Raw genomic sequence first — 15,029 nt, 5'->3', positions numbered from 1 at the left:
ACCTTTGTGAGGGCAGGCAAAAAAATAGCCACTGCAATGCCTGGCATGGCAACAGCTGCTGTGACCCTGGCTTCCCTGGGAGAGAACTGCGCTGCTATACCTCTGGTTCTTATCTAATAGCTTTAGATATATACACTCTTACATAAATGTGTTAATGAAAACTGACCCAAATAAGACAAACCAAAACTATTTATCTCCCACAATCAGCATACTTCACCCTACCCACCCATCAGGAAAAACTAAACCTGGTAAAATTTGCCCCATCAATCTCTGATTATACCAGATGATATCTTCTCTTTTAAAATATTATTTTAGTGTGTGAGGACAGAGTTGTGTCTAGAAAGATATTAGGAAAAAAACCCAAAAAGTAAGAGCAAAGTCTGTATTTTCATTTAAAAAAAAATCAGGACTCCTTAAATTTCACCAGTTGTCTGAGAACGAATTTCTTCTGTCCAATACTGCTTTGAAGTGGTCAGAAGAACAATATTCACATAGAGTACTCTGGAATAATTTCACTGACAGCAACTAATAGCACAATTCCCTAGTGAAAAAAGTAACAGGTATGAGAAAATGTCTTCATAGGTTTACAGATATAGTAATATTTAGGTTTATTTTTACCACAATCAATGGCTAACTAAATTTGTAATTACTTTCCATAATGTAGTAACTGCTGCCCAAGGTGAATAATATCTTCAAGGGTTCCTGACAAATTAACCTATCTACTTACATGGTACAGGATAGCCAATTAAAAAGGAAGAAAAGGTAAAAAAATCCATTGACTATCACTTCATTTTTGGCACCTAAAGATGTGTTCCAGTCTTGTTCGAAAGAACCAAAAAATCAAGTGTTATACTAGACTATTAGGAGAAATTCACCAGATATGTCACACTGTATGTATACTGACTCTAAATTACCTTTTATAGTGAAACTGTTCAACTCATGTCACAACTTTAACAGGCCAAAAATAAATGCTTTTGTAAGGCAACATAAAAATATTGTTGTTAAAGGGTCCCCAGGGGATAGAATGCACTGTATTGCTAGAAAGGATATCTGGGTTATATTTCCAGTAAATTGATCTCTGGCCCATCAGAAGGCGTATTCATCATGAAAGCAACATGCTCACCTCCTGGGAGTGGAGGGCTGTGGCTGACATTGCTTAATCACTTTTCACATCTGATTATAATGAAGCACTGACAGGCTATGCAGAGTTCCATCTAGTTTTCTTCAGGAAGGACGACTAAGAAGTAGGACTGAGGGAAAATCCTTTGGGTTCTTGTACAGGAACAAAGGTGTCCTCCACCCATCCCCCAAGAAAAGAAATAAAATGAAACAAGTACACTATAAAAATTAGAAGATAGATGTATTTTGCTCTAACATATAAAACAGAGGTTCCCAAAGTTTCGTTTACGGAGAGCCATTTGAGTGGGACATTGTGATAGGGGCCATATAACATAATTAACCTGTAATAAAATACCTTTATGTCCAATAGGATGCAACACTGTTGGCCACCTTTAAAAAGGGTCCCTTTCTAGGCCATAAGACTTTGTTCATAGACTGCACTTTGGGAACCTCTGATATCAAGTATTATCTTATAATAAATGGAAATGGATATTATAAACTTTGATTTACAGATTAATTCATACCAGTCACCTGAAACACACAAATTAATTTTGGAACAAAAAAGCCACTCTAGATGCTCACATTTTATATTGTTCTTGAAATACAGTTTATAAGGAAGGCTACTCTAATTCCACTTTCTATTCTTCCATAAAAAGAGTAAAAAATTCAGGAAAATGGCTGTTAAGTGCAAGGTATTTTTAAGTAATAAGATTTCATCTTTGGTATTTATGTCAACATTTTAATTACTTCTGGTTTACTTAATTCCAAGATTAAGTCAGGGCACTTCCTTCCCATCCAGGATTTCAGTGGCAAGTGGACTGCAAAAATGTACCCTGAAACATCTACATAGTTCTGCTTTATGTAGAAGTAGGGAAAAGTGATTACTTTGGTCTGGGCATTTCTAAATTTTTAAAGGGAAAGAAAGCACGCAGAGCAGCTCTTCCCAGCTGTTTATTCAATAAAAATGTTTTAATGGTTATCAGAATGAACAAATACATTCATTATGTTTATAAGAAGAATAGCAGAACAGATTCTCAGCAGAAAACTGGCAGTCAAATCACAAACATACTGATGACATCTTTGGACAAATAATTTAATCTATGCCTCAGTTTCTTCCACTGAAAAAGTCAGGTAATACAATGCCTGCCTAACTCAGAAGCATGTTAAGGACTGTGCGCTGCACACCTCAGAAACTAAAGATGTGCTCCAGGAGTCATGTGTTTTGTTATAAATGTCATTACTATTATCTAGTCAGTGGACCTACAATATACAGCATGGTTATACTGATATAAACTTTTCTTTCATAACTGTTAGTGGGGAGTGTAGAAAAAGGAGAAATGATGTGGGTCACATCTTTTTCCTTCCCTTTCAGTTTATATGTCTTGCAGCATCTCTACATTTTTTTGTTCTTTTTCTCCTCTTATGTGCAAAATCCTTATGAAGTCATGCTATGGTCGATGAGGTAAAAGAGTATAAACATGCATATGTGTTTAATAAAGGAATAATTTTCTCAAATTAGAATTGTTTCCTTTCATGTCTAACATTTTTCATAAAGTGCCAAATAGAGAAAAGATTAGAACCTTGTTCAAAGGATCACTTAGGTTCCTAGGCAAAAATTTTTTTTGCAAGTGGCTCCATGTACGGAGTGTAATTTTATGGAAAGAGTGAAAGCAGATATGAAAAAGTCAATTTTTCCTAATATCCACAAGCAGACCTGTTATTTTCCAAGTTTCCATAGTGTCCTTCTGTAAACGTATCACAATGCAAATCAACCCCCCATTACTTATTTTTTATGTAACAAGCTAAGTTGACTTTACTCTGAAGCACCTACCTGTATTGCAGAGTTCATGAAACATGTATTTCCCAAGTTACTTAGGCCACAAAGCCCAGGTTGCTCATTGTGTCTTCCTGGCTCTGAGTAATCATAGTTCTTATAAGCAGTGTATGATGGGAGGCAATAATTGGAATTTTTCACACTAGAAGAAAAAAACAAATGTTTTTTACAATGTAGTCACACAATCTGTATACAAATTATATAGTACTGTATACAAATTATGAAGTGATTTAAAAGTTAGAAATAACTACTACTAACTAGATATATTCTTAGAAGTATGTAGCTATAGCAATTCAGCTTCTCAGCAAACCCGCCCCCACAAACCCAAATCACTCTTCACCCTGCAAACTCAATACTTTAGTATACCGCAATAAGCAAAAACAGACTACTACTGTATCTTTCTACCCTTGTTCAATAGGAGCAGCTTCACAGCTCACTCCATTCTTCATTGCTCCATCAAATTTAACACACTCAGACTTTAGACACCACCAGCAGCAATAGATCATTTCATTTATGTCCCTTCTGCATCCTGCTACTGTAAGAGTGAGGACAGTAGAAATGGGAATGAAGAGTTGTGCTTCAGTTACAGGTGAGATCTGAGATTTCCAAGGCCACAGTGACATCACTGCCCTGGTGCATTGGAGGTTCTATTTATAGCTTCACTGCTAAGACAGCATAATCTGGCATGCAAATGCAGGGGAAAAGCCTGGAGCGATAAAGGAATGCACAAAATGCCTACCAGCTACTTCTTTATAAAGCTCTATTATGTACCTACTTGGTGAGACTGAAGAAAAAACAAACTGTAATAGGTAGTACTGGCTAAATGCAAGGTAATTTATTTTTCTGATAAAACAAATACTAAACATGGAAAATAGTAAAATAAGCACTTTTGAAAGGACTAGGAGGGCAAAAGGATCCAGTAAGACAGAATGCTTTATCATCTTACATACAGTATAAAAAAAAGGTTAAATTCTTTCTCAAATTGTTCCAGTTACCAATTATATGAAATATTCATGATAGCAGCTCTGGATAAGATTCAAGAGCATTTCTGCAATCTTTAAACATCATTTCACTTTAGAATAAACCTGAAAACGATTTTGAAGGTCACTTGCTCAGAGTTAAGTCTTACAAGGAAAGAATAAATGGTGCCAATGAATTTATCTGGATAAACAAAAAATAAAACACACACCTGGGCCCTATAATCTTAAACGTACAAGTGGATGGGAGAGTGGCTTACGGGGACCCTCATCATACTGTTCCAGTCATACACTCTATATACTCAATTGAAATAACAGGGAGATTCCACTTCAATTCCTTGCAAGTATTATCTATTTTAATATATTAAAACAACTGTTCTACTGGCTTAATCTGAAGGATTGTCTTTAATACTGAAATGTCTCTTTTAAAAACAGCCTTTTTTGAATATGACAAAACCAAACCCTCATTTTTCTTCTTTCCCAACAACAAACACATTTAAGAATCTAGCAAACTGCATAGTTCTGGAGAAGTGCTCTCAGTTCCTTGGAGAGGAACACTACAAGCCAGGGAATCCACCTTGCACCTGAGACATACCACATGCAAACTAAACATGCATTAAGTCTGGCTTGCCCTAAAATTCATATCATGAAGTGCATTTGTGCCTGAAAGCTTGCAATTAAAGAATTTTTTTTTGCAAAAATCTTGTTGGTCTAATAAAAGATATCATCTCTACTATGAGTCCCTATTACTGTGTCCAGAAGAATTTAGGCAACTATTTGCACAGACTAAACATATAAATAATTTTCAAAGGATTATCATGATATTCTACACTTTTTTTTTTTTTTTTTTAAATAAATCAAGTAATTGTCATCAGATTAAGATAAAACTGATTTTAATGTGTCAGATAAATCACGGAAGCGACAATCATAGCCACTGATGTTCTAGAATGCCTCCTACCAAAGTTATGTAATAAATATAATATTCCTGCAGCAGTGGAAAATGAAAGGAAAGAAACACACATGTCCACAAACATTCATGCAACTGGTGCAATGCTTGTGCTGCCTGACTTAAACACTCTAGTACATGATTCTCAACCAGGATGCCCAAGCACACTGAAGTGTTGTCAGATACTTTGGAGGGTGCTGCGAGGAGATATGCAAATATACTAAGTAGATAAGCCAGGCTCAGGCTTGTCCTTACTTAAATGATCCCTGACCCCTACTGCCCAGTCGCTGTAAGCACTGTAATATATACAATAGTTTTTGAATTTGGCTGCTACTCAATTCACAAAACTTATGGAGAGATGCCTCGAGTCTAAAAGGGTTGAGAACCACTTCTCTCGTAACAGGTGTGAGGAACTATTACAAGCATTATTGTCACTAGGGAGCTGCAGCAGGCACCCTGCAGAATCACACAACAGTGAATCCTGTCACTCCTTGAGCTGAATGCCCTGTGCACATGGGAACCATGAAGTTTTTTTGTGATATCTGCTTTGCCACATAAAATATCAATAGAGTACAATATACAGCATATTTACAGGGATCTACTGGGCTGATGTAGGGTCTGTAGGTCTAAGTGTAAAGACTCACTGCCAGCAGAGCATAATCCAGTATGCAAATTGAAGGGAATAAGCTCGTTTCAGTGGTCAGCCTGCCATTAAGGGCAAAATGTCTGTGAAAAGCGTGTACAAGTGCTGCCCACTCCCCATTTTACAAATTCCAGGTTACCTGGAGAGTGCCATTTGTCTTTTCACTCTTTCCTTTCACACAGTATCTTTACTGGGTTTTAGTATGCGTTACAGTCCCTTCCCACTAACAGGGGGGCAACTACAGGAATCTGATGAAGTAAACTGCTGCTTACAAAAGCTTATGCATTTCTCATTTAGTTAATCCAGTTGTTTTCAACACACACCCTGGAAAATGCCAGTGCTTAGATTAACACTTGTTTTTAGACTATGGAAAAAATAAGCAATTTTTCTGATGCAGACTCAGAAAGCTATAACTAATCAGAATATTTTTAACACTGTGGCTTCTTATTTGAAATACCTGGCCGCAACTAGATGAGTGCAGAAGTTTGGTTCCCTGGGGACAACTAGCAGTGGGACATTTTGTGCCACTGCTAACTGTCCCCGGGGAACCCCCATGCCATGCATCTTCTGGTGTGCAGCGGGTTACCTCAAGTGGGGTAGGGGAGGCTGAACCAGCAACTGCGCTGGCCCCAGCAGCCTTATCTGTGGTCTTGGGAGCCAGGGAACCTGCAGCCGCTTCTCTCCTGCAGCTTGGAGCCTGGCCAGCAGCTGGAGTGTGGCTCTGGCTGGCCAGGCTCTGATTTTGGGCAGCACGCACTGCCCCCACATGCACTGCGCTGCTTTTTTTCTGCATTTTTTTTTTTGACCCTTGAATCTCTAGGGGTCAACCCTGCTCCCCTGCCCCGTGGCGCAAGTTAGCAGCACGGGAAACATCTGTGTGTGTGGTGCCACAGATGAGTCTGTGGTGCCACATACCACACGACTGCATTCGTTTGGATGTGGCCTTTGGGTTTATCTTGTGAATTGCATGTAGGTGTTTACATACCTAACATTACTAATGTTATACGGAACACTAAGAAGGATCTCACAGCACCCTGGCTGCAAATAAAAATAGGTTAAAACAATGGGATACCTGGAGCCTCGGAAAACTAGTTATTCTAGTCTGGACTTCAAATGCTCCATAACCAAGCAATTAAATCACCCTACAAAGAACTAGAAGCTGCTGCTGGAACATCCCTTGAGGGAAGGAGCTAGAACTCTTAGTAATAGACACGGTCTGCCTTAACAATGGCTGTCTTACCGATTGGAACAAAAAGGCAGGACTGTTGTAAGAGAATAAGTGTACTGAGTCCCTGAAAGTACAAACCAAAACCCAAAAGGAGCTCTTGGGCACTGGATGACAGCCAAGAGAGAAATTAGCACACAATCTTGTGAGATTTTACACCTATCCACCTCTTGAACTCTGCATTTTTAAACCAACCATTCTGCTAAAGTCTATGATCCTTGCTTTAGCTGGTTTAATCTGAAGGATAAAACAGTAATATAAATGTTCACGGCTTTGTTGGAACTCTTGTGGAGTGTGCAGTTCCTACTGATGTGGCTTGGAAGGGCCAGTACTAAGATATGGGACCTCAACCTTTAGAGCAAAGAGTCTGGTATTTTAATAAGTGATGCTAAGTGTTCTGTATACCAAGAATATGTTCAGAAGCCCATAATTTTGAGGCAGACTGGACTGCATTCAGACCCAGCCAACCTAGGAACATGAGAGACCTTAGGCTATTACCACATCCTGGGAAGATGCAAGACCAAAAGGGGGAACTCAGCAAAGTTTACATAAGAACATCTCTCCTTACTCATGTTTTAGCACCTAGACTGTAAGAGACCAGAATGTTTTAAAGTAATCTAGAGCTTGGTTGACAGCAACAGAAATTGAAAATGTCCATATACCTTCACAAAAGTTATTTGCTCTTCACTATAAGCACTGTATATGTGCCTCCAATCTAATCTGGCAGAACCATTTCTACAGGTGAAAAGTTAATTATTATACTCTGTCCTCCTTGGTGTTTCTACTGAAGCTATGCTACCAGTCTTCTGTAAAGATCTAACCAACAGAAAGTGATACAGGACTGACTGTTGTCAAATGGAGAAGATTTTTCAGTTTGGACCTGAAAGACTATATGCAATTTTTTACTTGCAATCACTGATCCTCTATGGTATAAATTCTGGTTTTACTCCTGAAAAGTTTCAAAAGCACCTTCTGCCAAAAAATGTATAGAACATATTCAATAGTTCATATTACAACTTAATAGAAATGATAAAGAAAATACAACCTAAATTGGGCCTTTCTTTTCTGCAATTACCACTAAAGTAACATATACTACTACCCTGTTAATGATACCCTTTCAAACTTATTTGTTAACCAGAGAGTACATTTAAGATTAACTTCTTGAGAACCTTAATATAATATTCTATTGCATGCATGACTGACTAAATTAATTATTAAATACACTAATCTGCAAACAAAGGCTTTGGTCCTTCAAACACTTATTAAATACTAACTGCTAACATATAAAAATGTGTTTAAGTTTTTGCAAGACTTGAACCTCAGTCCAAGCACCTCTCAGAACATTTACCAGGCTAGCCAAATCTTCTAGAAATGTGTGTCAAAACAAAGAACTATAAAATATTTTGTAGTTTTGGCCTTCTATTTTTAATCTTTTTCAGAACAAACCTTATGTTATATTCTCATACAAGGAAAAATATTTAATCATTACTACCCATCTCATCTGATCCAGATTTTGGGGTTAAAAGATATGGTTCTACTAGACACAGAGTAAAACAGTTATAACACGATTGTGCTTGGGTGCCTGTACAGACCATGGGGTTTATCCTCATTACATTAAATAGGTTTATCAAATTTAAACTTGTTTATTTTGGAGCATCACACCAGTGTTTGCATGCGCTTGGTTTTCAAAATAATTAAGCTCGGCCCCTGGCCAGAGCCAAAGGAAAGCGAGATGGTCCAGTGCTGCCCCCCACCCGCAGCCTGGGGCCCCCCAACCCATGCTCTGCCACGCAGCTGTGGGTATACAGCGCTAGCACATGCCACAAGGAAAAACACAAAGCAGGAACAATTTGAAAGCGGAAGCAATTCAAAGGGGTGAACTACAAAAAAATTCACAGGCTATCTGGTGGACAAAGAGGCTCATTACACATCTTTGAGTGCCTTTGTTTTCACATTCAACGAATCCATGGATGCAACGCTTTAATTCGTGGTGAGCTAAACTAAACTACGTCTGAGAAGTTTTACTTTAAAGCACCAGAAAGATATTTAAAGTGTCCAGAAAACCCACTCATGCAAACAGTCATGCTAGCGCAGGGCAAGAAAGGGCACAAAATGTGCCGTGTACAAAGGCCCTTTTAGTCTATACTAATGGAGTCTTGTCTATTTTTTTTTTTACTTTATGATCTTTTTGTTACTAATCACCCACTGCTGCCATTACCACCATCTTTAAAACAAAAGATATCCTCAGAAGTGCAAAAGCACCCCATAATTCTTAAGTATACAATTGTAACTATTCCAAAGGTTCTGACTTCAGTACATGAGACCAAAAAGAGCATTTGCTTCAAGCCAGCTGCTACAAATATAGGCAGAAAAACTGAAATGCTCTAGATGGCACTAATGGAGACAGAACTGACACTGAACACATAACTGAGTAAAGTAGAGAAGGCACTATTAGTATAAGAATATAAAGAAGGAAAGTTTCTTCAGACAGGATGATGTGGGGCAGGGAGAGGGGAAGAAAATGGGAAGGAAGTGATTTAATCTCACTGATAAAATTTTAAACAATATAGAAAAATGCTGAGATTTGCACGTGAAGCTAAAAATTCTCAATGTACTGTTATAACTGAATATTCAATGTTATGAATATCAAGATAGTAACAGATATAGTTTCTCCCTGTAATTAATGCTTCTTAAACATATTTTATATTTAATTTTTTCAAAAATAAAACATTAATTAAAATTTTAAACACTGAATTAAGCTATTTATTGCTTGATTTTAAAGAAAACCAGTGAATTGCACATAAATATCTGCATGTACCTATACTATATGGTGCGCCATAAATGTACTTCTATGGCTTAGTAAATAAATGTGGTTATATTAAAGCTTTATAGTTTAAGCAGCAGCTTTTATTTCAGTAGACAGTACTACTAAAATAGATTACCCAAATGTATTTTTCAAATGTTTAACTCTTGAATCTCCAAGGCCAATTTTAAAAATAAATCTAGGATACTCTTCATGACTACTAAATTCCCAGTATGTCTAAAATCTTGAGCTAAAGCATTACAGAGTTGCTTAAAACTTCTGTTTTCTGTGTGGAAGTCCTCAACCTCAAAAACTCATGTAGCTGATGGAATTTAACCTCAACTTCCAAAATTCTAATGTTTGGCTTTGCAAAAAATTAAAAAATATCCATCTAAAAATGTATTTTTTGAAAATTGTAAACACTGCAAATTGGTTCTATAAGTACTTTCTAAAATATTACTACAGTGTCTCCATGGTGAAGTTGCACAAAATATTTTCAGTGTTTGTTTTAAAAAAGTATTTTCATAAGAAACAATGACTCTGCCTGTGTGGCTTTTGATATTACAAATTACTTTAAACAACAGGAAAGGGATTATTAGCTTTCCACTACTAGAGGCTTAGCTCCAGTTATGTGGTCAACACATACCCATAAAATACGATTTTTTTCCCCTAACTATTACACATTCACATACACAGTATGGTAGACTGCAGTTAAATACATGGATTTGAACTGTTTAACAGTGAGAGTTGGGGCTACTCACAATTGGTAGAAGCACCATTGACACTTCACCCCTTATGAAAAATCACTTCGGATAAATGCAATATTTAACTGGAAGATATTTATAAAATATTTAATATTTATATTTCCTTTTTAAGTAGTTAAAGTCAACATCTTTGAGTCATAGCGCACAAGTTTGGAATAGTATTTTAAATGAAGTCTGGATGGAAAGTTTAAAAAGCCTCTTCATTTCCCCCAGTTTGCCTTGAACACTGGTATGGTCTGACTACAGGCATCTGAAAGCTGGTTCACCACAGGTTAGGTTGCAGAAAAACTGAAACTATTTCAGCACTTACTGTTAGTTTTTTTCTATTATCTGTACATAATATGAAGTGAAGTCATCAGAGACTAAGGTGGCCACTTGACAGTTAAAGTTCTTCTTTTAGAGTCTTATCATATTAAATATACCAGTTACCAAATAATTTGTCCAAGTTCAAATATGCAAAGTAAAAGAAAGGAAATAAGTTTTTACTTTCTTAAAGGTTTGTCTTTCATTCAACCCTCTACTTGCTGCAATACATACCTAAACACAATACTCCATGTCAAACTGAGCTCACATTTCAGAGACTATGAGAGACGCATTAGACCACATATAATAATTCAGTCTCATTTGGACATTACAGCCTCATCTTTAAACGTATGGTATTGTATACTGTTGTGATACCTTAAAGCAGTGGTTTTCCATCTTTTTTAGTCTAAGTACCCCTGGCAGCTGGATGCCAAGTGGGGAGGGGGAAGGGTAAAGGTAGTGCATGGTCGAACTCTGGTGGGGGGTAGCATGCGGCTGGACACACAGCAGGGAGGCAGGGACGGCGCACGGGCAGGCGGGGATAGAGTGGCGCTGCCTCCCCAGGGGCAGGACAGGGCAGTTCACCAGGATGGAGTGAAGTAGAGGCACCTCTGTGTGGGGTGGGGAAGTTCACTGGGCTGGTGTGTGGTGATGGCCGCCACCATGTGCAAGCTTCCCCGCCCTGCAGGGGGCGCCACTGTCCTCCCCCCCACCCCAGCCCTACTCCTGGGAGGTGGCGGTGCTCTGTCCCTGCCCGCCCATGCGCACTCCCTAGGACTGGTCCACGTGCCTCCAGTTGACAATCCCTGCCTTAAAATATTGAGGGACTAGAAAAGGATCTATCATCTTAATTTGGAAATACTTACAGAGACAATTCAGTAAAGTGGGACAGTATATAATATTGTTTACAGCATTTTTATATATTTAACATGATAAACTCTAAGCAAAGTCTTTAAAAAACACTGAGTACTGTCAGAAAGTGTTCTAGTCTCTAATAAACTGAGTAGCACATACAGTCAAACACCTTTAACTAGCTTTCGCTTCTGAATTTTGTCTTACTCAAACACAACAGGGTACTGCACTACGAAATACTGAACCTTAAAAAGAACTGCAATCCAAGTACCAAAACAAATCTAAAGCAACCTAACTACAAACTACAAAACAAGGTCATTTCTCATATTTGGGTGATTCAAATAAAGAGTTCTTAAGATACATTGCTTACTTTCTGTTGATGTTGTTATAATTATTTGATAGAGATGGAGGGATCTTTGGTAAAGTTGAAAAATTGGATGCACCTGGGGACCTTTAAAAATATGAAAATGTTAAATTAGATAAAAATGTTGAGATTAAAATTAATCATGAAAAAGAAAAAGCTAACAGATGAACAATGCATGTAAATAAGCATGAAAAAGTTCTTATGAGCAGAGCACCAAAAGTCCATGAAAAAGCTTTCTAGCCTCAAAATGCATCTTTTAAAAATTAAAATGGATTTCATAATTCAAACTTTCATATCACACTGGATATCAGTTATCACTTAAATCAGCTAAAAAGCTGACAAAAAGAAAGTCAAAATATTTCTTTTGTCTGCACTGATAGCGTGGATGCATTTCACTTCTCAAAGTTACAACAAAGCCTAGAGGCTTTCCTAATTTTTAATTAATCTTATGTAACTTTTGAAATGAGATATGAAAGTGTCAGCTGTGACTAAAGCATAATATTCCAAAGTGAGAGTGCACATTCAGCCATTTAAAAGCAGAATTTAAAACTAACTGTTTTTAACAAACTGACTTTTAACAGCTAACGAACATTAACATAACATAAAATTTCTGGAGATGCGAAGGTTATCTTTAATATGGATTTAGCCAAATGTAAGTGTATTACTATATCCAGTTACTTAATTCTAAAAAGTTGGATATGTTGAACATTTTAAACACTAGATAATTCTTTGAATTGTAATGACTGAACGAAATACAGCATGATCTTGCAGTTTGCTGTTTTCTTTTACTTGCAATTGACTCAGCACATGGGCCTCACCCAGACCCACACAAATCCACGGAAAAAACATTGGAAGACTTAAATGGACTTTTGGAATTAGGCTCATTCAGATCATTTAAAAAATACAGCGTGCAAGTCAGGCAGTAAGCATTATTACATATGATTTTACGTTTTCAAAAAAAAAAAAGGTGAGACATGCATCCTGTCTGAAGAATTTTCAAAGTCAGATTTGTACACTACTTGCATAAAATACTGCCACTGGGAAAACGCTCAATTATGAAAATAATTTTGGTCTACTATAATTATGCCACTTTTCCATATTATAATCTAATAGCCGTCTCCTTCATGGACAATACTGTCAACAAAAACAGGAACATAAACAAATTCCAGCAGAGGAAACTTATGAAGTATTATGAAATAATTTTCTCATTGACCATTTAAACTCAAGTTAAACTGAAACTGAAATTAAAGACCATGGACTCCTTAAATTAAAACACAAAGCAAGTTGAATATGTCATAATTGATAATAATGTTATGACCAAATTCAAATATTTTGTTATGAATAAAAGTAGTAAGGTAGTCTACCAAATACCATACCAATTTCAAAGTCAGATTTATTTAGGCTTTTCCTCCAGTGAAAAAATAAAAGCACCAGTTAATTTTGATTCCGACAAAGTTAAAACTCGTAGCTGGTGAAAGAGCTATTTTCTAAAATCTTTAAGTAAAAACAAAGTGTTTCTTAAGAAATATAAACAGCTTAATAAAATGTTATAAGTCACTCTTGCCAAAATATTCTTAGAACCGTTTGTACGTACTGACACTGATAACAGATAACACTATCAAGAAAAAGGCAGGCAATGCTGTGTGTCAAATGCAACTACTTTCTCACACATGGTAAAATCACATATGAAAGGGGTTTTTTTTCCAAGTTTCTAAAAATATTTATATGACGACATCCAAACAATGGACAATAAAAAAGTTTCAAAACACAAAAGCTGATAAGATTCAAAGGTTGGTCCTTATTTTTAATTTTTGCCTTCCTTTTTCTTTTAAATGGTAGTACTCTAGCAATGGTTAACTAAGCAAGATACAGAGAAAATGTCAAATATTTTCTGTCAAAATATAAATGACAATTTCAATCCTCTGTCTTAATCACAGATAGGTTCAAATACATGAATGCATCTTCCTGTAATGTAATATGAATGCATGCAATAGGAAATAATAGTTTTACTGTTACTGGTGGTGTTTTAAAAATATTAATTTGAAAAGTTGTGACCAAAGAATATACCAATCAGCCAAACACTGACAGATAAAAATTAGGAAGAGGACAAGACAATTTTTTGTTTTAAAGCAGGATATCCTTAACTTACTACGGTAACACCCATATTTCCTGTGAATAATATAGCAATTTCCCTGAAGGGAAACTAAAACTAGCTAAATAAGTTTATCCTTAAAAAAAAAATCTTTCTTTGCTTTAAACACAGTGGATGAACACTTCATTCTTTATTCAATATTGAAATGTTATGCCTATTACACTATGAAATATTTGCAAAATATATTAAAAGATGATGTACACAAATATAAAATGGGTGGCATATCCCTCTACAGCTATATGCCACATGGCTAACTTAGTGTGATAAATGTAACATCTGCCAGGGCCTTTTGATGCCAATTGCAAAGAATAATCTACAGGATTTTACTACTTAATCAAAATTATGTTCAATACATTACTGAGCCTTTAACTGACCAAATAATACTCAGTGTCATACGACTATTCATACTGTTAATTGGCATCCTTAAATTCTCAAGTTTTCCACTTCACTGAATTCGTCACAAGTGATTTGACTCTCCCTTAAAAGAATTTAACATTATACAAAGAATTTTTCCAAAACCTACACTTCCTATGTTAGATATCATTTTAAAAGATGATCCAAGTATCAATTTATAGCTTCCTGAGGGGGACCAGCAGGGAACAGGAGAGACCCTGTTCCTCCGAGCACTACCAGGAGTAAGTAGGAATAACAGCCATAAGTTGAATGAGAGTAGGTTCAGGCTAGACACCAGGAGGCACTACTTCACAGTCAGGGTGGCTAGAATCTGGAACCAACTTCAAAGGGAAGTGGTGCTCGCTCCTACCCTGGGGGTCTTCAAAAGGAGGCTAGATAATCACCTAGCCGGAGTTTCATAGTTTCATAGTTTCTAGGGTCGGAAGGGACCTGAGCAGATCATCTAGTCCGACCCCCTGCCACGGCAGGAAAGAGTACTGGGGTCAAACGACCCCAGTAAGGTGGTCATCCAACCTCCTCTTAAAAACCCCCAGGGTGGGAGCCTGCACCACCTCACTTGGAAGCTGGTTCCAGACCCTAGCCGCCCTGACCGTGAAGTAGCGCCTCCTGATGTCCAACTTAAACCTTCCCTCC

The 15,029-nt window shown here is 37.0% G+C and overlaps 1 protein-coding gene and 1 long non-coding RNA gene across 5 annotated transcripts in view; one reads left to right on the top strand and one right to left on the bottom strand.

Moving 5' to 3' along the window:
* LOC109295680 overlaps positions 1-13,915 on the top strand; it is a 16,891-nt gene extending 2,976 nt beyond the window's left edge. The window contains exons 2-3 of the long non-coding RNA XR_002096814.1: positions 2,333-2,336; positions 13,905-13,915. This is a non-coding gene — a long non-coding RNA (uncharacterized LOC109295680). The remainder of the gene's footprint in view (positions 1-2,332; positions 2,337-13,904) is intronic.
* Positions 1-15,029, bottom strand: part of USP15 (ubiquitin specific peptidase 15) — a 135,411-nt gene that overhangs the window by 36,337 nt on the left and 84,045 nt on the right. For 2 of the 4 annotated variants that reach the window (XM_019514638.1, XM_019514637.1), the window contains 2 exons: positions 11,837-11,917; positions 2,951-3,095 (listed from right to left, as the gene is read on the bottom strand). In XM_019514638.1, coding sequence (XP_019370183.1) covers positions 2,951-3,095; positions 11,837-11,917 — 226 coding nt within the window. The remainder of the gene's footprint in view (positions 1-2,950; positions 3,096-11,836; positions 11,918-15,029) is intronic. The other 2 variants (XM_019514640.1, XM_019514639.1) reach the window with 1 other exon arrangement.

This window comes from Gavialis gangeticus, unplaced genomic scaffold, assembly GCF_001723915.1.
Source record: "Gavialis gangeticus isolate Ggan-Ray unplaced genomic scaffold, GavGan_comp1, whole genome shotgun sequence".
NCBI lineage: Eukaryota > Metazoa > Chordata > Crocodylia > Gavialidae > Gavialis > Gavialis gangeticus.
This window is presented reverse-complemented; position numbering and strand designations above follow the sequence as displayed.